This window comes from Megalops cyprinoides, chromosome 1 (assembly GCF_013368585.1).
Source record: "Megalops cyprinoides isolate fMegCyp1 chromosome 1, fMegCyp1.pri, whole genome shotgun sequence".
NCBI classification, from domain to species: domain Eukaryota; kingdom Metazoa; phylum Chordata; class Actinopteri; order Elopiformes; family Megalopidae; genus Megalops; species Megalops cyprinoides.
In genome coordinates, this window is record NC_050583.1 from 16996572 (window position 1) to 17018409 (window position 21838).

General features: G+C 39.7%; 2 protein-coding genes across 2 annotated transcripts; both read left to right on the forward strand.

The window, feature by feature from the left end:
• Nucleotides 1-1940: 1940 nt before the first annotated feature.
• Nucleotides 1941-7150, forward strand: sumo2a (small ubiquitin like modifier 2a). The gene is made up of 4 exons (XM_036531008.1): nt 1941-2026; nt 4479-4610; nt 5907-5978; nt 6535-7150. Exons 1-4 carry the CDS (start codon nt 2006-2008, stop codon nt 6595-6597), a joined length of 288 nt encoding a protein of 95 aa, XP_036386901.1. The 5' UTR covers nt 1941-2005; the 3' UTR covers nt 6598-7150.
• Nucleotides 7151-12734: 5584 nt separating this feature from the next.
• jpt1a (Jupiter microtubule associated homolog 1a) lies at nt 12735-21356 on the forward strand. Its single transcript, XM_036534089.1, has 5 exons — nt 12735-12949; nt 14378-14520; nt 16066-16175; nt 16705-16732; nt 18986-21356. Exons 1-5 carry the CDS (start codon nt 12894-12896, stop codon nt 19120-19122), a joined length of 474 nt encoding a protein of 157 aa, XP_036389982.1. The 5' UTR covers nt 12735-12893; the 3' UTR covers nt 19123-21356.
• Nucleotides 21357-21838: the final 482 nt, after the last annotated feature.

Below are 21838 nucleotides of genomic sequence, written 5' to 3' on the forward strand. Positions count from 1 at the left end.
TGATGCATTCACCAAAGGCTGTGAGACTACAGTGTTTGACAGTGGCATTGCAGCTCTGGGTAATGAGTTGCAGAGTGGCAGTTGTTGAGGGCACTTAAAAAAAATGTCCACTTAAAATGCTGCTTCATATGATCTCACAGAGTCAGTGATCAACTGTTAGTGTGATGTGATGTTATAATGATTAAGGAGCACGTGTTTGTGTTTGCATGTGTCACTGTTTAGTTAATTCCTCAATTATCAACTTGCTGGATGTCTTACGGATAACAATATTAAATCACGGCATGGTACTGCTATGGAGAAATCAACTTTTATTTAGTACACCAGTCTTAATAAAACCATTTTGATGTCAAACCCAACCAAAAGCAGAAGGATGTTGCTGGGCACTTGGAAGACCTGCATGTCAAGTAACATGATCATAATGGACTTCAGACTGCATAACATGGCCTTGCTTCCAGACAAAAAACAAAAAAATATCATTCTATAGAACATTCAGTATTAGGTAAAGACTGGCTCCATATACACACAACTCCTGTAACTTCATGTTGCATAGGAAAGATACCACACACAGCCTGGGTGGGATGAAATCACAGAACATGCTGATTCCTCATAGTGTTCACACTTCAGTTTTAACACCACAGTCTTTTGATCTGTATTTTCTCTGTCTGTGTTGACATCTGTTGGCTGAGCCATTGTTAATTGATAATTAAAAATTACTGCCTCTGAAAGGAGTTAGTAGATGTAATACATAGGACATGATGTCTTGTATACAATGGTTACACACTTCATAATAGTGTCTCTACTTCATATCAAGTTGATAGCATCTGGGTTCTGGCTTCATATGGCACAAAGCCAAGGACTACAATGTATGCTTATCTAGGCACAGACAATTGATAAATGTCCAAAGCTGCATATTGACAAAAACCTGGGGTAACCAAATTTTTCATAGGATATCTGAACAAATTGCTAACTCTATCAAAGGAATCCATTGGTTATTTCAAACTGATTTGCATATCATATGCACAAATACATATGCATGTCCATGACATGTTTGTCATAGTCATATTCTGTATATATGATAGTAGTTATGGGACCACAAATGACAAAGGAATTAATCAAATACTTAACAAAGCTTTCTGAATCTTATCTATAACTTACTAGTTTTTTGTCACTTTTGTCTTTATTTGACCTCACTCTAGAGACTGCACTTTCCTCCTTTTAAGGCAGAGCGTCACTAGACTCTTTCTCATCATCCTCTCAATGTATTTATTCCTCGACTCACTGTTGTTACTGTATGTTATGCAGTATTTGTAGAATACACCCCTCACTTAAAAATGCATTCCACACTCCACCCAAGTGTTAGTCATTTTCCACCATCATTACTTTAATCATTATCATTTTTTTATTTATTTTGAAATATTTATACTTAAGGAAGTAAGTGTTTCATGTTGTGCCTTAAAAATTTTAAAAGTTTAATCAAGTCTAGTATGAGCTCATTAAGTAACTACATGCATTGGGAGGACGGTGAAGTCAGACTCTGTTACATAAAAACAAGATGGCTGCTACTCAGCACAGATCTCTTCCAACAGAAATTTCTAGAAATTCTAGAAATAGCTTTCAGTACTTAAACATTCAACACAATGTAAATTTCCTTTGAACGTAACTTACTGCGTTACATGTATCAAACACCCGAAGATTCATGAATATGTGTAGGTTTGTGTTTCTATTTAAAAATAGAACAAAAGGCACCGAATTTTCAAAATGCGCGTGCATGTGATGTCGCGCGACCCAAAGCATGTCATGATAACGCGCACGGCGCCACTCCCGCCCAGGTGAACACTCAGTACACAACCACATAAATTATCCCTGTCCAATGTTTTTCTCAACCCAATGAGTCTCAGACAATCGCGCCCGCGCACGTAATACGGAATATATAACGGGAGCGTGTACGTGCGCGCCCCTCCATATTCTTTGTGTGGCGGCGCAGAGAAACGCGGACAGGCAAGCCATGGCGGACGAAAAACCCAAGGTGAGCAAAAGCGCTAATCAGCTACTTATTCAGCGTCTACATCAGATGTGCGTGAAATGTCATCCGCGGTAAACTCGTGTGTGATTTAATTTTATTAAACTGAATGCTTAATAGATGTCATTCCTTACGGAACACCGGAAGAGATGTGAACGAGCCTGCAGAGGCGGGTAATAACTAGCTAGCTAGCTAGTCGGCGAGCTTGGTAGCTAGCTAACTAGCTAGTTGTAAGCGAATGTTAAGTGAAACCTCGCAATGTCTCAACGAATTCCATTAGCTAGATGGCTAGCTGGAACTGGCCTGATTTAGTCTTTTCATTTACGTAAGACAAATCATTACATGCAGATAAGTTCACCAAAACTGGATGGTTAACTAGCAAGACGTACTTAATACTATGAATGGTTTTTGGAACGTGTAACGTCATAGTAAGCTAAGGTTGGCTACTTAGCTGGCTAGCTGCCTCGCTTGCAGAAGTCAGTGTTTGAAAATATGCTAGATACCTAACATAGTTGTTTTGTGCTAAATTATTCATAAATGAATGGGGATCGCACAGATAAATTGATTTTTAAATAGCTGGTTAGCTTTCGAATTGGCGACCAACTTGTATAGCTAGCTAGCTGTGTATGTAGCACTGTTAGCTACCTAGCTAGTTAGCTAAGTAGTTAGTTGGTTATGTAGTTATTTAACTTTAGCGAGCGCGGCAGACGGTGTAGCACAGATGGATAGTTTCATCAAACCAGCGGAGGAAAAAGGTTTTGCGATGAGCTAACTAGTAAACACAGCGCGTCTGTCTTAACAAGCAGCAGAGTAATCTGGCTAGCCAGCCAGTTTAACTAACGAGGTAACCAGTAGTTCAAAAGTTAAAAGTGGGTTTGAACCTAAAGTGTACGTCCTATTCGGTAACTACTCAACGTTCCTAAACGTCGTTTACTGTTTATTTGCAACCCACAAATAAGATAATCTTCCTCAGGTATGTGGATAGCTAATTCGTTTATATTTTGTGAAATTCCTCCCATTCATTTGGTGGAACTATGTAATTATATGGTTAACTTGCCAAATGCTCATTCTAACTGGTAAGGGTTAATCAGTATCTTAGTTAGTTGCGTCTGTCTTAACAGTACATCTCGGACTGGGTGTTGAGCTTACATTTCATATAATTATAAAAAACATCTGGCGATCAGATAACCTCCTTTATCTCCACATGTGTTGTGTTTGGTCCTTGCTAGGTAAGTTAGCAGACTGGCACCTTAGAAGAGCAACTAGTAATGCCTGGAATCGTTTCAAATTTCATTTCAGTTTATGGGCTTAAGTGTAAGTCTGCGCTACCTCAGGGTCACATTTGTCTTTATGGCATTAATATGAAGTTGCCAGCGGCTGTTTAGGTAGTTACAGTACAGTGTCATCAAATCAGCACAACCTTTAAATTTGCTGTAGAGCATTTTATTTTACAGACGTTTTAACATGGGGTATATATATCCCATGGCATATATGTATTTAATTTAACCAGTGAAACCGAGCTAATCTTGACTACATTATTTTCACTTTTTATCTACAGTTTTTAAAAGTGCATGCCAAACGTGTTTGTGCAGATACATTGAAATTGTTTTTGAATGTTTCACTTTTTTTATGAGTTGACTCAAGAATGTAGATGCACCCTTGCTCCACGCGCCCAAAAATACCTTTAGGTATACACTTCCATCAAGTGTAAAATCAGATGCAGACACAGGAGGGTTGACGCTTGACTGCCAGGACGTCTTTGTTTTGCATTCTGTTACATTTGATGACTGACAGGACATGGAATACGTTCCACACTCCCAGTGTTGTGGGTGCTGTGCTCCTCCTTTGATGTGGCGCACAATACCACAAACCTGAATTGAGGAAGAAATTGTTCTTCTTTCTGGAGAACTCTAAAAAAAAAAAATGCACAGATGTGCAGTGGATTCCTGAGTTGCAAAGGCAACCCCAAAACATACAAATGTGGACAAAAACTTCAGTGAGGGGAAAATGTAATGTAGGTGTACAGTCACGTGATCATATCATTTTTTCAGTTTCCTGAACATTGGGAATGCATTGTGCTAATTGGCATTAAAGATTTGGTTGAGCATATATCAGATATCATTATCTATGAATCACTTGTGGGCCTGTTATGTCATCTGGGATGTCTCCCTTTCTTTTCGACTCTGTCTTATATAACACTCCCTTATGTGGGCACTTTTTGCATGGATTGTGCCTACACCTTACACTATTGCTTTGTTGTTTTAGGTAACCATTTTAACTATCATTACCTTACAAATCGCATATGATACACGTGTTCTTTTGATGTTGAATTGTGTTTTTGGATAAAGTGTAGACACTGCTATCTTGGTCTCTTTAAATTTCATTCTTATGCAGGGGGATTATAATGTATATACTTAATGTCCTCCACGCCTACCAAACCATTGGTTTTGTTCCCCAGGAAGGAGTGAAGACAGAAAATAATGACCACATCAACCTGAAGGTTGCAGGGCAGGACGGCTCAGTGGTGCAGTTCAAGATCAAGAGGCACACGCCGCTCAGCAAACTCATGAAGGCATACTGCGAGAGACAGGTGAGGTCAGCTGCAGGAGCATTAAGTTATAAAAGAGTAATAGTACTTGCATATAGTGTGGCAGGGCAGTGCTGCTGTTTCACAGTTTACTTGACATATGTTTTCGTAGTTGTCATTCTGACACTTTAATGAGACTGCCCTACTATACTCACTTGCTGAGTGCGGGGTTAAATCAGTTGTCATTCACTAGTCAAACTTGTCTTAAAATTTAAAATCCATCACAGTCTTTTCCCCGTATCTATTGTACTACAGCTCTAGACCAGTGCTTTATGTTGCCACTCTGTCTTTAATGGTCAGTTTGCTTTATAACCATTCAAACAGTCCCAGATACTGTAGAATCATCAGAATATTAATGAAAAACAGGACATTCCAGGAAGGAACAACCAGTTTTTTGCCATTTATTGGGAAGGCATTGAGATTATGTCCTTCATGAAACAGCCTCTGCTTTCTTGGGAAGTGCATCAAAAGAAGCCTTTAATCCTACCACACTGTTTCCTAATGCGAGTGTTTTATATCTCTAAAAAAAGATCTGATTACTTCTGTCAATTGAAACTACAGAAAGTAGGGCAGTGACATTGGTGGTTTTCTTAAGCAGAGTTCACTTCCTCCAAAGCATACTTGTGGCAGGCTGTTCATTTTAATATGCAAATAGACAGGAGAAACCTTAGACACCTGAGTAGTTCAGTCAACAAGGTGTTCATCTTAAGTGCAGGCTGAGCCCAACACCCCGGGTTCCATATCAGTCATGTCTTTTGCCAGCAGTGCCTGGGAGCCCACTGGTTAATTGCTGCTGAAATTAACCAGAAGAATAAATTAGCCAGGGATTGGGGTTGGTAGGTTGGCCAGAGCCTCCTCGTCACACCATTATTGCCACCTTGCGACTTGTTAAGCACCTGCAAGTTCCTCAGAAGACATCAGTGGAGTAGCACCTCCCCAGTTAGTGTCCACTCTACTGCAATCCACTGTAGGACCCATATCATGAAAGTCACATTGGGGTGTGGGTGTACTGGGTGGTTGCATTTGCCTCACCTTCATTTCCATGAATGCGGCAGTGGTCATGCTGAGATGAGCCTAAAAGAGTTCTAAAAAAAAAGTGGAGATGGGGAGGAGTGCCACCAGTAACATGTCTTGACACCACATGCGATTTGCTGCATGTTTGCGTGGCGAAAACATGTTTCACCCCTCACCGTTTATGCATTGGGGAAAAATAGTGAATGGCTGTTGTTTCTGCACATTGCTAATTGCATTGTCATATAAAGACTGGGAACTTGTCCCATTTTTGATACCTTTTTGCAGGGGTTGACAATGAGGCAAATTCGATTCCGGTTTGATGGGCAGCCTATCAATGAAGCAGACACACCTGCACAGGTACGGTAAAATGTGGAGATGATGAAAAGGAGAGCGCTTCTGACTTCCTGACAGTTGGCGTGTTTGGAATCCTGTATATGAACTTTGAAAGAGTTAGAAGTAAACATTTTCCAAGGGAAAAGACTCCGTTTAATTTAGTTGATCAGTATTGGTCAGCGTCACAAAGCAGCAGTTATTTTTGCTTCTCTTTGCTTCCTGTTTCCATGCATAGAGAACGACAGGATGGAGATGGAGAAATGACTCAGGAATCTGAATGAGACTTTGATCACTATGGAATTTGTTATGGAATCATGAAATAGTTCACAGATTTCTTGCTATTACCTCATAAAATAGTTTCTGATATTGATTCCAACTTAATATTAGGAACAACACATATCTTTATAAAACATATTGAGGCTGAAGTGTACCTTAAGTATTTCTCAGCTGCCGTTTTATGCTTTAAGTTGTCAATGGCTTAGACAAAGCACCTGTGACTCGTACTTATTGAAGACAATCCTAGTGTCATCTGTAATCTATTAGTCGCCAGTGCCAATGATGTTTCTTTTCGTTTCAACAGTTGGAAATGGAGGATGAAGATACAATTGACGTTTTTCAGCAACAAACAGGAGGCCTCAACTAAAAGTATAAAGTGCCCCCACCCTTCCTTGCTCCCTCCCACCATAGATTCCTGATGCTTTCCCTTTCAGACTTCTCCTATTGTCATCACAGAATCTGTACCATACTAAAGAAGACATTTTCACAGTTTCACATAAATGCTGTTGTATAGTGTTTTTTCATCCTTGCTTTTTTCTCCTTTTTTTTGTACATAAACCTCAACTGTCAGAACACATACATTTAGTTATTCTGAAGTGGCTCATAATTTCTGAAATTAACCAGCGATTCAGGCCCAAAATTGTAGACTGGTGATATCTTTTGAAAGATAAGTGATTTCCAGTAAATTATTTTACACCTCGTTCACAGTGAGAATGAGATTCGCTGGTTAGCAGACTGTATTCTGTTATCTGTTTCAGGAGATGGATTTTATATCTTTTTTTATATTGTAGTGGTTGTGTAGAATAAAACTTGTCTTAAACATAGATTGATTTGGCCACATTTGAAATAAGGAACCTCTGAAAATGGGTTTTAGTCAAGTTGAACATCTGTATTGTTTAATAAATTTCTTGTTAAACTAATATTTTCTCTCATTCAGAATTCTTTTTTTTTGGATGTTTACTCCATGCAATGTAAATGCAGTTTTAGTGTGTGTCTGTTGGAGTGGTGTGGTGGTGAGGAATATACATATTACATATATACATATTCCCCCTTTTCTCCCCATTAAGCTTGCCCCTCCGTGACAATCTCTGTGCCTGAGCAGGAACACAGGCCATGGCACATGAAAACCCAAATAAGTTGCAAGGTACCTATATATAGAATAGACACCTACATTATACACTTAAGGTTTATTTTGCAGTGCTTGGCTCTTGATCTGTTTAACCCTTTGTGTTAAACACCTCTGGTGATACCTGTATGTCATTGCCAGGTTCTGTTCATCAGACTCGGGGGAAAAATGAATGATGAAGGGCTGTCGTTTCTCTAAGCTTTTCTCACAGCAACAGTTGGCCAATCATCGGGGGGAGTTTACAGTTCAAAGAGACATGCCTAAAGCCTAATAGAATCTTGCACTCCCCTCTTGCAAAGTGCTGGTGTTGGCAGTTTTCCTCAGGGCTTCTTTTGAGCATAAGGAGAAAGCTCAACTGCTGTCAAGTCAAGGGCTGTAATGAAAGCAATGAACTGGGTATCTTGTGTCCCGCCTTCAGTTGCAAGTTAACATGCCTGAATGAATTGTTTCATATATTTTCCATTTATTATGCTTAAACACAATACTTGAAATTATTGTAATGGCCTAGCTGGGTAGCTCAGCAATGGGTGAAATCTCTGGAAAGCACAGAGACATTTGCAGCTTGGTGTAGAGTTTGCCATACTTGCCTTCTTATGCAGGAATCTAATCTGCAGTTTTTTTCCTCAAGTAAAGATGAGACTTGTTTTTCTTTGATCTCTAATATTGCTAAAATAGATATAGGTCAAAATTATTTTCAACTATTTACACTTCTGAAAAGATTGTCCCAATTGGAAATATAGCATAGCAGCTGAGAGACAAAGATATTTTATTGAGATAATGAGAAGCAATTTTCAATTTATTTCAACTACACATCAGATTTTTTTGCAACTTACACGCGTGCACTGTAGAACTGCGGTGCCTGTCAAGCCAAAGCTTATTGTAGTGGTGTGTGATTGGGAGGCTTCTAACAATTGCAGTTGCACTTTCTGTACAAGAATGAGGCATCAGACTTTTAATGTACTGTGAATTACTACATTCACCAAAAGATAAAACAAATGCTTATGACGCCAATATATACACCTTGTGCACTCACACGTTCCTTTTCATGCAGGCACATGTATGCATGTAATTTAATTTCACAGACCCTTTTATTATGGAAATGTGGAAAATATGGAAATGGTTAGTTTCAGATGCTTTCAGTTTGGCTCAATATAAAGGGAAGTCAAAGATGAACATACCAGGGGTAGTCAAAGATGAACATACCAGGGGTTTAAAACCAAAAAACGTATTTAGTTGAAATGCATAATCATGTGTCCTATATCTCATCTGTTAACTGAATGATGATTGATGTTACCTCAGCACTTACCTCAACAATTTAAGGTTTGCATCTGTCTTTCAAAATATTTGCCCCTTTTCCATCTTGAATTTGGAATCTTCAATTGTGTGGATTAAGATCACCAACCTACACTATCCTCTAAACTTGTGCAAAAGTGATGAAGCACAAGTGGAATCCTCAGATTGACTCATCTGCAGGCAACAGCTATTTTTCATAATACGCTTCCAACTATGCACAACAGGAGAGCGAGCACCACGTGGAGGATGGGTGCAACTGTCACTGACGTTATCCAGTCTACTCATAGGCATCCTGAGGATCACTGCAATATTAACCCACCCTAAGAGAGCCAGCTCAATCCTGCTGCTGCCGAATCCCGGTTATTGTTTTCAAATGACAGCCAAGCCTTGAGTATGTGATTTCTTGGGCTGTAAGACCCAGTCTGCGCTTGGAGCGAGCAGCCTTGCCAAGTCTTTGAAACGTTGCAGCTATCATACAGATTGCTCTCGATTAGGTTAATGGCATACTTCTGTCTTCCGTCCACAGCTGTTTGTTCTCTTGGTTCTTCATTTGAGTGCCACCTTTGACACAACAGATCAACTGATCCTTTTAAAAAGATGTGAAAGCGACAGTTGGTCTAAAGGGAAGTCATTATCCTTGCTTAGAACATACTTATCTGATCTCCTGGTTGGAAATGTCATCAACATAATTGAATCATTTTGTTTTTTATCAATGACGGAAGTCATTAAATGTTGTTCCACTGGGATACTTACGCCATAATTATACTGATGCTTACATTTATGAACATCTCTTAAAGGCAAAGTATGAAAAATAACACTTTGTGCCTTATATTTTTGCAAATCACTGGATGATGTTATGAACAGCAGTACACCCTGACATACCAACCACAGGAATAATAAAGTATCTTCATTGATGAACCTACTTCTCTCCCACAACCCCAATGTTTTCTTGGTGGGGGCTCTAGTCTCAGGGCCTCAGTCTTACTCTTCTTAGCCCTCATGCATGCTTCCACTTGGAAATGTCATCTGTAAACAGAATTCATTTTGCCAGGTTCACAGATGATATATAACTCAATGCCTCAATGAAACTTGGTGATGATCTGCAGGTTTAGACTAGGCATAACATTATATATTGAATGACACTAACTTCCTTTTCTTGAATACAGATGAAACTTAATAGTACTCACTGCCATCCCATTATGTCTGAAATAAAGTCACAAATATTCTGACAAACTCAGATGCAGGGGTCAGCGGTAGGGACATGCCAAAAGGGGGTAAGGGGAGATAAAAACATTCAAGAGATGGGAGGAAGATTAGCTATAGGCTAGGGTTAAAGGATGGGTTTTTGGTTGAGACTTGGGGTTACACCTGACTGAGATCAGGACCCATATTGCCCTTTTTAAAATTCGTTAAAAGATTTCTTTTTCATCTCTGAAACGTACCAGAAATGAATTATCTGCTGTCCTTTGCCCCTACTGAAGAAATGGCAGAGAGATGCTCCATGTAACAGGCAGGAGGAGTTCCATTGTCCCAGTCTTCCAACTTCCAGTCCCAGGCCCAGGGCCATTCCTCTAGCATCATGACTATCTCAGTTCACCCTGTCTAAGTCTGTGTGGCTGGCTTTGCAGCTTTAGTTGGTCCTGGCCCTTAGTTGTCCCTTATTTGTGTTGGAAGCAGAACTGTTTGGAAAGAAAACTATTGGACCAAGTGCCCCCCGTCTAAGTCCTGAGATGTGAATTCAGCCAGCACCTGAAGCCCTTGCAGTGTGCCGTGCTGCACTACTGTCAGGGAGACTAAGACTTGAGTGATAATTTTTAGACATCCGGCCATCTTTACCATCACTCATTTAGCTACTCTCAAAATCAGGCCCATTAGTCGACCACTATTGTTGTACCTCTGTACTCTTCAACTTTGCCATTGGTGTCATGTACCAGTTGCTAATTGGTATTCATAAATCTTAAAGTTCCAGGACAAAGGCCAGGATAAAGTCCGGTCTAGGGTTGGGTATTGTTTGGGTTTTTTCTGATACCGGTGCTAAAGCGATACTTTTACAGTACCAAAGCCCTAATAGTGCCTGAACTGATACTTAAAAAAAGCAAAAAACGACGGTCGATGACATTAAAGAACAGCTTTTTTATTGCTAAGGCAAATTTGAACTTGAAATTGAACAATATATTAACTGTTAACAGTTTAAAGCATACTTAAATATAACATTAATATAACAACAAATATAAAATTAACAAATATAATATTAACAAATGTCTGCATTGTAAGCATATGTTTTCACTCTTTATCTTTTGTAGCCATGTGTTTCTATCTACCACATGGAAGCAGCATAGTGCTGTTGCTGTGATATCAACATCGAATAGATAGGAGTGGCGTTTTTTTTCCAATGGAAGCATTTTACATGGCCTTGGAAAACTGGTGTGCTCCCGCATCAGGTATGACTAAAGGGAAAAAAATACGGAAAGAAAGTTAGCACCTTAACAACCCTTTCGCACGTAACTTATTTTTTATGCTATGTAGCGCGCGTGTTACGTTACATGGTTTGTTGTGTTTTCATTAGCGTTATTAAGGTTTTTGTGGTTTTCAGTTAGCATTTGCTATATTTTTTAAGCATTAAATCACTGTTTCCTCAAAGCTAAAATTAGCTAGAATTTCTCCAAGTTAGTGTTCTAATCGCAGCGGTTTTAGCATATGTTAATAAGCAACTGCTCACACCGGTGTGACTCTACGCGGGAAAGGGTTAAGTGGGACCAAGATCTGCATTGTGATTCGGTCCAGTAGATACCGGTCACATAGGAACCGGTGCCAGGTTTCGGTACCCAACCCTAAAGTCCACAAGTCTAAAAGAGCCCTCTTCTGCCAATTTTTCCATTTTATTAGTATTATAAGTGGTAATAACACACCTCCTACACAGGTTACTTTCTTATTGGCAAGTGAAATGGAGGCCTCAGACCCATCATGAATCAGGAATGCCTGTTCCCTGACCTTTGGAGTACAATATAATGCTCCTCCCTTTTCACGTGCTCAGTCATCTGAAAAATCACTTGGTATATATCTGTGGATCTTGGTGATGTGTACTCCCACACTTGTATGTAGGGAGCACCTAAAGGTCTTGCATTTTGCCTTTTAAGGAAAAGGTTATGAATATGCAGCTGCCCCCCTCAGGCTGGTCTTGGTTACATGCATCGACACTGCCTTGGAGCCACGCCACTGTCGAGTAGTAAATTGCCTCAGTGATTAACTGATTTGATCTCCATCGGAGAAGCAAGCCAGGGATAAAAACTGCAATGTTCCTGCAGCACTTTTCAGACCTGGGCCAAAAGCTGAGAAGATCTGCCTGCCTCCATAAGAACAGATTACCTTTTCAGGCCTCATTCTAAATTAAGAGTATGCATATCTCTCTGATACAGGAAAGAAAAATGATTTTACTTCATAGCCCCTCACACCTAAAAACTGAGGTGTCAGTGGCACAATGCCAGAGGATTTTGGCCCTGTAATGGATATTACTCATAATGCACAATGCTTTATAACATTATACAGTCTAAATACTACAATTTTGTTGAAAAATACGCTAAACATTAGACAAGGCTAATGAAGAGAGAATTACAATGATCAAGGCAAGTAAAGATCAAAGATGCCACAGTATGTTTAGGAAATACACAGACTTTAATATTTCAGACATTAAAACGAGAAAAAGCTATAGAAGTATACATTTAAAATGAACTAGCACCACTTGAAGGAGGACAGATCCCAGACAAGGAGGTCAACGGGGAGAAATAAAGGATCGGGCGATTGGAATTACAAATTCAAGATGGCAGACATAAGTAAGGAAACCAACTCCAAATCAACGGGAACGGGAAATTTCTCCGTTCCCCCTATCCGGTCAGTGGTATTAGGGTGTCAACCGTTACCTTTTCTTTCAAAAATCGGTCAACGATAAGGCCGAAAAAAGTCGACTGACGTCGCACTGAGCCGTGAACCTCCAATCAGAAGCGTCATTTAGAGGCACTGACCAATGGAAATGGAGTACGGCCCGTCTTGGCTGCGTCTGTGGGTGGGTATAATTGTTCCAACGGCATTCCCTCGCGCAGCAAAGTATGCGATTCAATCAAAGCCGGGCGGAGTTTTAGTATGAAGCGTGAGGGTTAAAACGCTTGCGAGCTAAGCACAAAAGTAGGCAGATTTATATATACACAATTCATATTTTACAGTGATAGGAAAAGAATTTGACGGTAAAAATGACGACGACCACCACTTTTCAAGGCATGGACCCAGGTGCAAAAAATAGCTCAAGGTAAATTAAAATGTAAACGATAGCCAGCTAGCCACACCGCGACAAACAAAAGAAAAATGGAACCCCGTTATGTTGGGGAGAACGGAATATATACTAATCTTAACTGCCTGTTGGGTGTTAAACCGAATCACAGGGGATTTGTTTTATTTGATTATCGGGTTTCTTTACAAATTGGCATGTTGAACCAGCTGTATACCTACCTAGTCTAGCTATAGCTATATTGTCTGCACCCACCCAGCTACCAAGCTAGCCGTTTGTATTTGCTATTCCTGTGAAAAATATGCTAACGTTCGCTAACTGCTGGTGATTTGAGTCTCGTAGCTTCCTCTGTAAAATGCGAAGCACCATCTAACGTTAGCTTGTTAACATAACCTAGGTATCTGACTTTAGCTAACGTGTAACGCTGCATTGCCTTTTTTTCATTAGCATGCCAGCTAACTGACTAGCGTATAACGGGCGGAAACGATTCGCTTTGGATTTCTGACTAATTAGCTAGCGTTAGCTAGCTAGCTGGCTACTAGTGTGATTGTTACCGAACGGATGCTGTTCACGTCCCTAGCGTATTTTATCTAGCAAGCTGGCTACACGGTAGCATTATTGGGTGGGGTCATTTCTAAACAAATTTTGTAAGTGTACCTCAGGCTATGTGTCTAATTGAGCTCACCCACTCGTGAGGTTTATGTAGCTGGTGTATTAGCTCGTCGGTTAATTTCAACAGCCGACAGCTGCGCCAGCCAGCATTGATGCACGCCACGTTTAAATCAAGCATTGTCCAAATTCAGTTCACGTTACATTAGCCTTAGTTTCCTTGGCCCTGCAATAAGAAAAACTTGATTCTTTATTACGACTGACTGGAACACTCGCGAGGGTAGGATTGTAAGAGACATTTGCATTTCTAGCACTTACTGACGTTAGCTAGAAATTAAGGAGGTGCTGGGAGGGGTCACTGGTTCTGATAATGACCATATCCTAAGGTAACTGCCAGGATTATACTGTAAACAAACAAAAAAAGTACTGTCAGCTTCAGTCTACAATGGCTCTGTCTTTTTTCCAGATATATAGCTAAATAGGTAGCTGTACGTTACTGTGATCGTGGAACCATTTTATTCCCAAAATATGTGTTTGATGGGTCGCCTATATTTTATAATTGGGTTTCTTTTCTGTGTTCGCTTTGATTTTGACAGCGGGCTTGTGCAGATTTGCATTGTGTGCGTTCGTCGGGCTGAGAGCACAGCACGGAGAGTGTGACTGGTCAGAGAAATGCAGCCCAAAGAGTTGTGTGTGCAGTAAGGTGGCACTGCAGCGTGTGCAGTTATTGCTAAAACTGCAGACTGTATTTGTGTGTGTGTGTGTGTGTGTGTGTGAGAGAGAGTGAGTGAGAGAGCTAGATAGATGGATGACCTGCTGTTAACTGCTGGCCTCTTTCAGGGTACTGCAACCACCGGGTGGAGGCTCTAACATCTCCTTTGGAACAGATGAGGAAAAGCCTGTCACTCGCAAGAACAGAACTGCCTCTAACATTTTTGCAGAACCTGAGGACCCTCATGCTCACCGGAGGAACAACCCACCTGGTAACTCGGTTTGCTGTAGTATACATTCACCGGTAGTAATATACATTCAACTACAGTGCACAGAAGGTCATCTGTCTAATTTTTATTCTCACATGTTCAGCATTTATTTAATGTACCTCATAGTGTTAGACCCTCACATCACGATTGTTAAGGCTGCTAATTCTGCATCATAAACCCCAAGTTGAATTTTTTGAATTGGCCTGCACATTTTTGCATTGAACTTACAATATTAATTGGAAGCTGTTGCCAGTCGACTTAGTCACAGAAAGCTACCAAATGTTTTGTACAACACATTGTAAATAAATACAGCTTAGTTTTAAATATATCCATGTTTTTGGCTTGGACCAGATGGTTTTAAAATCCTGAACTAACTTTTAATTGCTTTAACTTCCATTTAGCATTGTACTTTAACATGCCTGGTCTGAACAGTGAGCAAAGGTGGCCCTTGTGTTGTGTTCGTCTCTCTCTTTGCCTCTCTTTGAGATACAGGGTGTAGTCAACGTAGCCATGGTAAGCAGAAATATTCTCCAACCAGGGACAGAGACATTTTTGTTATATAAACCAACTTAACGAGTTTAGTGGTGAGATTCCCAGTGCTATGAATTGAGTGTCAGTAAAGGGTGGCATGCTCATTTATTCGCAAACTTGTGACCAAACCATTAATATGACGTTTAAATGTTAATGTTTATTTGTGGTTCTTCATTGCTTACTGAGTTAGACCTGGTTTGGAATTAGGAAGACCCACTATTTGTTTTTTTGTTTTTTTTTTTTTTTGCTGCATCATCTTAGCTTAACCTGGTGTGGGGCACAGCACTGATATAAAAAAGAAGAATTTCCAAGCTCCTGTTGTTGTGCCCCAGGGGGTTTTAATTGCTCCAGTTCACTGGATTTTGATGAGGCTTGCAGTGTATTCTGGTAATTGCCAGAACAGTGGTACGGAATTATGGCTTCCTGTTGGGATCAAGATGTGACAACGCATCATTACAGAGGAGCTGCACACCCCAAGAGTCACGTTTTGGACAAATGCTGTGTTGACAGATGTGCAGCGAAAGCTAAAAGACTTTCAGCTGTGCCCGAGAAGTTCACGCAGAGCCTTGGTGAAGCTCATATTCAGTCACAGTAGCAGTTCATTGAATTCTGCATTAATCGTCTTGGCTGAAAGGACCTTTGTCTCTCCCTGCTTTGTTGCATCTCCGCCTCTTCATTTCGTATAGATTATAGGCCTGTGCTTTTTACCAATGAAATGTGTGTTCCACTGAAACACATCAGTTGTGTAGCGGCTGATCCGTGGGAATAGCTGTAAACATCATCCTAAAGCAAGGTCATGTGCCTGTATTCAGATAATTGCATGAATTTAGGCCTCGAGTACTGCAGGCCTGCATTTGGGAGGGTTTTCTGGAGTTCATCCATGCGGCACTGTTACTGTTGGCTGATGGAAGAGTCATTCTGACAGAAGAGATGTTCTGTTAGAGTGGTCTCTTCTCATTCCATGTGTCACTTTGAATCCAGATACCTGCTTCTTCAGCATTTATGCTCTCTCTGCAGGAGGGAAGCCCACAGGTGTTTTGATTGGAGAGCCGTCAGCCCCACTTCGGCGATGTCACCCCCAGCCTGTTGTTCAGAACAATTCTGTGTCTGAGGAGGCCACCACTGGGGTAAGACATAAAGGGCTTTCTCACAGTGGCACTGAATTCATTTTAGTTTGGGCTTAGGCTTGCATTAAAATGCACTTGGAAATGTTATTTTTTTCTGTTTTTCCCTAAAGTGGACTGTGCCATAATAAAATGTTGACTGGTGGGAGAGGTTGATGCTCAAGATTCCCAAAATGAAATTCTTGAAAGTTGTTAGTTTTATATATCTGAAACGTCAGGGTATATGGTACAGATATTAATTGGCTGGCTGAAATTAGTGTTATGTATTTATAGTGCTGTTCCTAAATACCTTTTCATCTTTCTTGAGTAAACAGACAGATTAGTTCAAAAGACACATGCGCCAGAAACGGTGGACTGTTCGGCAGTATCAGCTGTGCCATGTGCAAGATCATTACGTTGGGTGGACATTACAACCTTGTCCGAGTGTTGAGTGCTCCTCGGATAATTGACTTCTGTTCATATACAGTCTGTTCCAAGAATGTTGAGATTTTATTGAAATTTTGCACACACTTAACTACCTTCTTTTTTGCAGGATGGAGACCATGAGAAGCCAATTGCTGGTTAGTACCTGTTATTTGTTCTTGCTCTCAGCACTATCAAACATCTTCACATTGAATTAGGCGAATAAGTGTCAGTGCAACACTGTCACATACACTTGTTTAAAATTACCTCCATGTAGCTAAGTGCGACCAAGGACAGTTTAGGGAGTCTGTGCATTTCTGTTTGGGGGGGGTATGGAAATTTACAGGGTTAATATCAGGACGATTAGCCTGATGGTGTCGCGTTTTTGTACAGTTCACAATTACTGTGATAAGGGAACATTCCTTGCCGAATAATTTATCTTTGTTGCTGAGGTCCTGAACCCTATGGGAGCTGTGTTAAAGCAGTTATCCTTTGACTACCTCTCTTCAGGAAGTATGTGCTGCTTATTTAATAAGGCCACTACTTTTCTCTTTTTAAAAAAGAACAAGAGGTCAGTTCCATTTTTTCCACATTTCCTTCCTAATTTTTTTGAAGCACTTTCCACCATTTAGTAATTTCAAAGACATGCTTTCAGAAATAAATGCAAAATGAAACAAGTAACAACAGTTATAGCACTGTAGCTAAAGAACTTAGCACACTCTCCCTGGTGCAGGTTTTTTAGGGCGTGGACGCACCATCTCGTGAATGCTCAGCTGCTGCCTCTCACAGTGGTCAGGTTATCCACCATTTATAATTGAAAGTTAGGCATATTTTGTATGCTCGTTTTCAGGAAGCAGTGCAGTGATTATGAAGTCATGCACTGAGCAAGCCTGATGACAGTTAATTTATTCTAATTTGTGCCTCCTGCAGGGTGTCGCTAAACGTCATTCAGTATGACTCCCCCTTCCTTTATTGATGAAAACAAATGAACCATGCTCCCTATTTAGCTTATGTGGCGCTTGTGAAACTCTGTTGGTGAGGACAGTATTTGAAATCCATTTTGAAATGTCCACCAAAATTCTGTTTCAAAAAGTTTATTGTGGAATTCAGGAAAAGTAGCATTGCTCATTTATTCTGTTATATTTTCACCAAAGGGTTTCCCCCACATATGCAGAACATCTGTTTTGTTGAAAAGATTAAACAGAATGATGTACCTGGCTTTTCAGTGGCCTTTTGCTTATAGTTTGGTAGCCCTGAAGATGGATTTAAGTTGCAAGTTTGTGCTTGAAGGCAGAGATCTTGGTAATTGGGCCAAATGCACACAGATCAGTGGTCTTGGGTGTTTCAACCAACCACATCAAATGTACCATAGAAGCTTTAGGAATTTAATTAGGTTTTTTCAAGTCTTAACAGTTATTTTGAGAATTTAAATCAGAAATGGAATGAAGTCAGCATGTGCCTTAGAATTATTTACATTCTACAGAAAGAAAAGATTGGATCTTTATGCAAATTAACCAATTTGTCCACTAGATGGCAATATGTTTCTTGGTGTGCATTTGTTTCTTCATATAGTGCCATTCGAAACCAAACAGCCAAAGACGTAATGAAAATAAACGTTTCCCCCTCAGAATTGACAGGTTTGTTCATGTTGAAGCTTGTTTAAGTACACTGAATGCAAATCACAATTAATAAGCAAGCAGTTTAAAGCTCTTCTGTTAATTTGTTCAACAGTGTTGAACTGGGAGCTAGACAAAAGAATAAAGCATACAGATGAGAAAAGATTAAATTTGTTTGCCAGATGAGAGGGAGCGTAGGAAGTGAAAGTAGCAAACTGCAAACCCAGCTGTAAAATCAAGCATTTTAAGCAGTGTATATTTCCTGTTCCACTGTTTTTATTCTTCATATCAGTTAATATAATTCTCACATTTATTGTTTGCCTGAATAGTTTTCCCAAATGTAAATGTGAAGTGATAGTATAATTTGATGATCAACTTTTAACAGGATGCCTTATTCAGAGCAGCCTACTGTAGGTTTGATGAATGTAGTCTACGAAGTACAAAAATCTTAAAACAGTATACACCCTTGTCAGTAACCAGTGAATTACAGTGGGCGAAACAGAAAAAGTACCCTTACTGAAATGTACAGCCTAAAGAATAGTCTAATGATAAATATGTTTACTGTTTCCAGCAAAATTTCTACCCTGAAAACACTGAATCAAGTTGTCGAGTCAACATATCAATAAGTTCCTAATTTGTTCGTTTTAAGTATGGAAAGTTCACGGATTTATGGTTTGCATGGTTTTAATAAGGGCTGCAACCCTCCTACTGATATATTGCATTATATATAAAGTATATATGAGCTATGTCTTGTCAAGGGAGTGACGCATGATGATCTTTATTCAATGTCATTAGAAAATGCAGAGGAGCCAGTGCCTGTCCAGGAGCAGGAGGGGGGACCACCACAGCCCTCAGCACCTACACAGTCTAATGAAGCCCCCACTGGCCGGAGAAACCCCCCAGGGGGCAAGTCCAGTCTCATCCTCGGTTGAGCTTGCTTGTCTTTAACTTCCTCATCCTGATTTTTACAAAAGAATCTCTCTCCTCTGTTTGTGAGCCATAGAATTCTGTCATCCTGCCTATTGTTTTTATATACCTTTTTTTTTCTCTAAATCTTTGACAGAAGCACTTTATGTAACTCCTATGTTTCAGCCCATCTTGTAGTGCATCGGGCCTGCTGGAAAAGGCATGTGGTTTAGGTTGTTTTTCCATTCTTGATTGTTAAAGATTTGTCCTGTGTGATTTCTAACTACAATAAAGACTGACATGAAGTTGTAGCTTTCGATCCATATTCATTGTTGAGAAATTGCATGTATGTCTCGTATGTATGTCTTGCTCTGGATGATGAAACTAAATTTCTCTGCTGGAAATGTTTTGGTTATTGATTGATTGGTTTTAGAAACAAATTTCTCTTGCTGGTCAGGTCACTATGTGGTAATGTAATGATTTAAATGTACAAAACATTTTGTTTCATGTGGCGAATACTTGGTGTGGCATGGTGTATGTTCACAACTCTTTCAATTGAAATTGCCATGTAGGGTTTTAAAATGTCCACATGGGGGTGCTTTTCTGTCAATCAGCCTTATCTTTCCAGTTTTCCTCTCTGACAAAAAGTAAAAACTGTAATGTAATACTTTATGGGTTTAAACATACTTTTGTACTTATGTAAACACATCATTGTCAAACATTGTTTAACTTGCATTTTATTTCGTCCATAATCCATATTTGGCAGGACATGCTCTGCATTTGTTACTGATGGCTCGTTTATAACTAACAGCTGTAGGAACCTAACAATTAGTGTAATGTGCCGTGTGCATGCACACTGCACATAACTTGATTCGAGGAAACTATAAAAGTGACCTTATGAAAGATTTGGGATGCATATCACTTATGACACTGTTAGTTCTGTATGACCACAACTTTTAGTAATGGTCATAAGTATTTGTTTGTAGGCTTTAATACCCACACTCATTTTAGTTGCATGACATTGCTGTTTCTACCTAAATCTACCAAAGGCCTTTTTGTATTAGTATTTTATTACAGTTTTCTTTAGACATTGGCTTGATGGGCATTTTCACTAGCAGATTTTTACCATTTGCAACAGTAGATGCCTTTGCTTGTATTAAAACATAATATGGCATTCATTAATTGAAATAAGGTAAAATGTGGAACCCGTATTAGTGTAAACATGGATTTCTGCTTACCTGAAGTGTTTGGTGTGAAGAAGTGCATAAATCTCTAGGCTTGCTATTTTCATTCTGTTAACTTTTTTTTTTTCATAGTAAACTAATAAAAACTGCAATGTATTCACTTAGTGGGTGCCATTATCCTGAGTAACCTGTAGAGTTTGTAGTCAGTACTGACTGAATTCTCAACCATACTTTCAATTTGGCTGTCTAATAATCCCCCTGTTTAATTGGTTAAATAATTCCCTTGTTCTCCACTTCAGCTCATGTGTGGTGGATGCTTGATGCAATATGGCTGGCATGCATCACCCAGGTGGGTGCAAAACTTCAGTGGTGGTTGAGGTTGGTTATCCTTCACTGTAAAGAACTTTGGGGGTAGCAATGTAAATCTAGTCCATTATTATCACAACTGCAAAGTACTTTACAAATGAAGAATTTTCCCAAATTTCCCTGCCTGGGGATCAATAAAGTGTTATCTCTTATGCTAAGAATGCACAGCTCATTATATATGGCAATGAAACCATGAAATTATTACAAAAAATGAAAGTTACTCACTTAGATCCACATATACAGGTGTTGCTTAAAATGCATATGTAATGAATGACAGTGCTTCATTCCACAGGGACATCACTGCCCAGGTGCAGTGTGGGTAGTTGAGTCCAGGAAGGAGGTAGGGGGCCAGAAAAACAACCTCTGATAGTGGAGCGGTGTGGTTGGGATAAGTAGTGGCAAAACAGATAGACAGCCGTGAATGGATGAGAAGTCCAAGCACACAGCACATGAGGGAGGGCGGAGCATTGGGTTGGCAGCAAGGTTAAAGCCATGTCGTTATTACTGGTGGTGAAGCTTATTTGTTGGCAAAAAATAATTGCTCTGCAACACACATTGTACGTCTATGAGTGGAAATGTTTATTTTGATGTAAGAAAAAAAAAAATGCAGCTACGGCCCTGATTGTTCTATTCACACTGGTGTTTGCTGCTAAAGTCATCTGGGTGATATCAGACAGTATGTGGAACGCCTTAGTAGGTTTCATTTTTGATTGTACACCCTCAAACAGATTGTTTGAAATTTGTACATTCTTATTCTAAATGTTAACTGTTGAAATTGTGAAATAAAAGTGTTTTAATAAGTATTTGTCTGATACTCTTGCAATATTGTAGCCTCTTAAATCACAGTTATTGATTTTTATAATTTCATCTAGCAATTGTGCAGATCTGCACCTTTTTGAATAAAGGCTACAAATTCTAATGTTTCAGCATGCTACCTGCATTAGTACAGTGGTGTTATTCAGCTGGCAACATTGATATACTTGCCTCTGAAATGTAACCATGGGTGGATGAGTCAGATTTAAACAGAAACTGAATTCCAGAACACTGGTGGATTTGGAATGCTAGTATGAAGACCTTGTGAGGTATGTAATCTAAATTTCAAAGTGAAAGCTAGCTTTCAAAATGACTGTCACAGTGATGTGGAGGTAGGTGGGTTCCAAGTCATACGTACAACAAATGAGATGCTTGATTC

Bases quoted from the DNA above. Each gene is read 5' to 3' on its own strand.
- sumo2a (XM_036531008.1), top strand. From the start codon at position 2,006: ATGGCGGACGAAAAACCCAAG. The intron at 2,027-4,478 runs GTGAGCAAAAGC...TTTGTTCCCCAG, and splicing joins TGGCGGACGAAAAACCCAAG to GAAGGAGTGAAGACAGAAAA. The intron at 5,979-6,534 runs GTACGGTAAAAT...TCGTTTCAACAG, and splicing joins AAGCAGACACACCTGCACAG to TTGGAAATGGAGGATGAAGA.
- jpt1a (XM_036534089.1), top strand. From the start codon at position 12,894: ATGACGACGACCACCACTTTTCAAGGCATGGACCCAGGTGCAAAAAAT. The intron at 12,950-14,377 runs GTAAATTAAAAT...GGCCTCTTTCAG, and splicing joins GGTGCAAAAAATAGCTCAAG to GGTACTGCAACCACCGGGTG. The intron at 16,176-16,704 runs GTAAGACATAAA...TCTTTTTTGCAG, and splicing joins CTGAGGAGGCCACCACTGGG to GATGGAGACCATGAGAAGCC.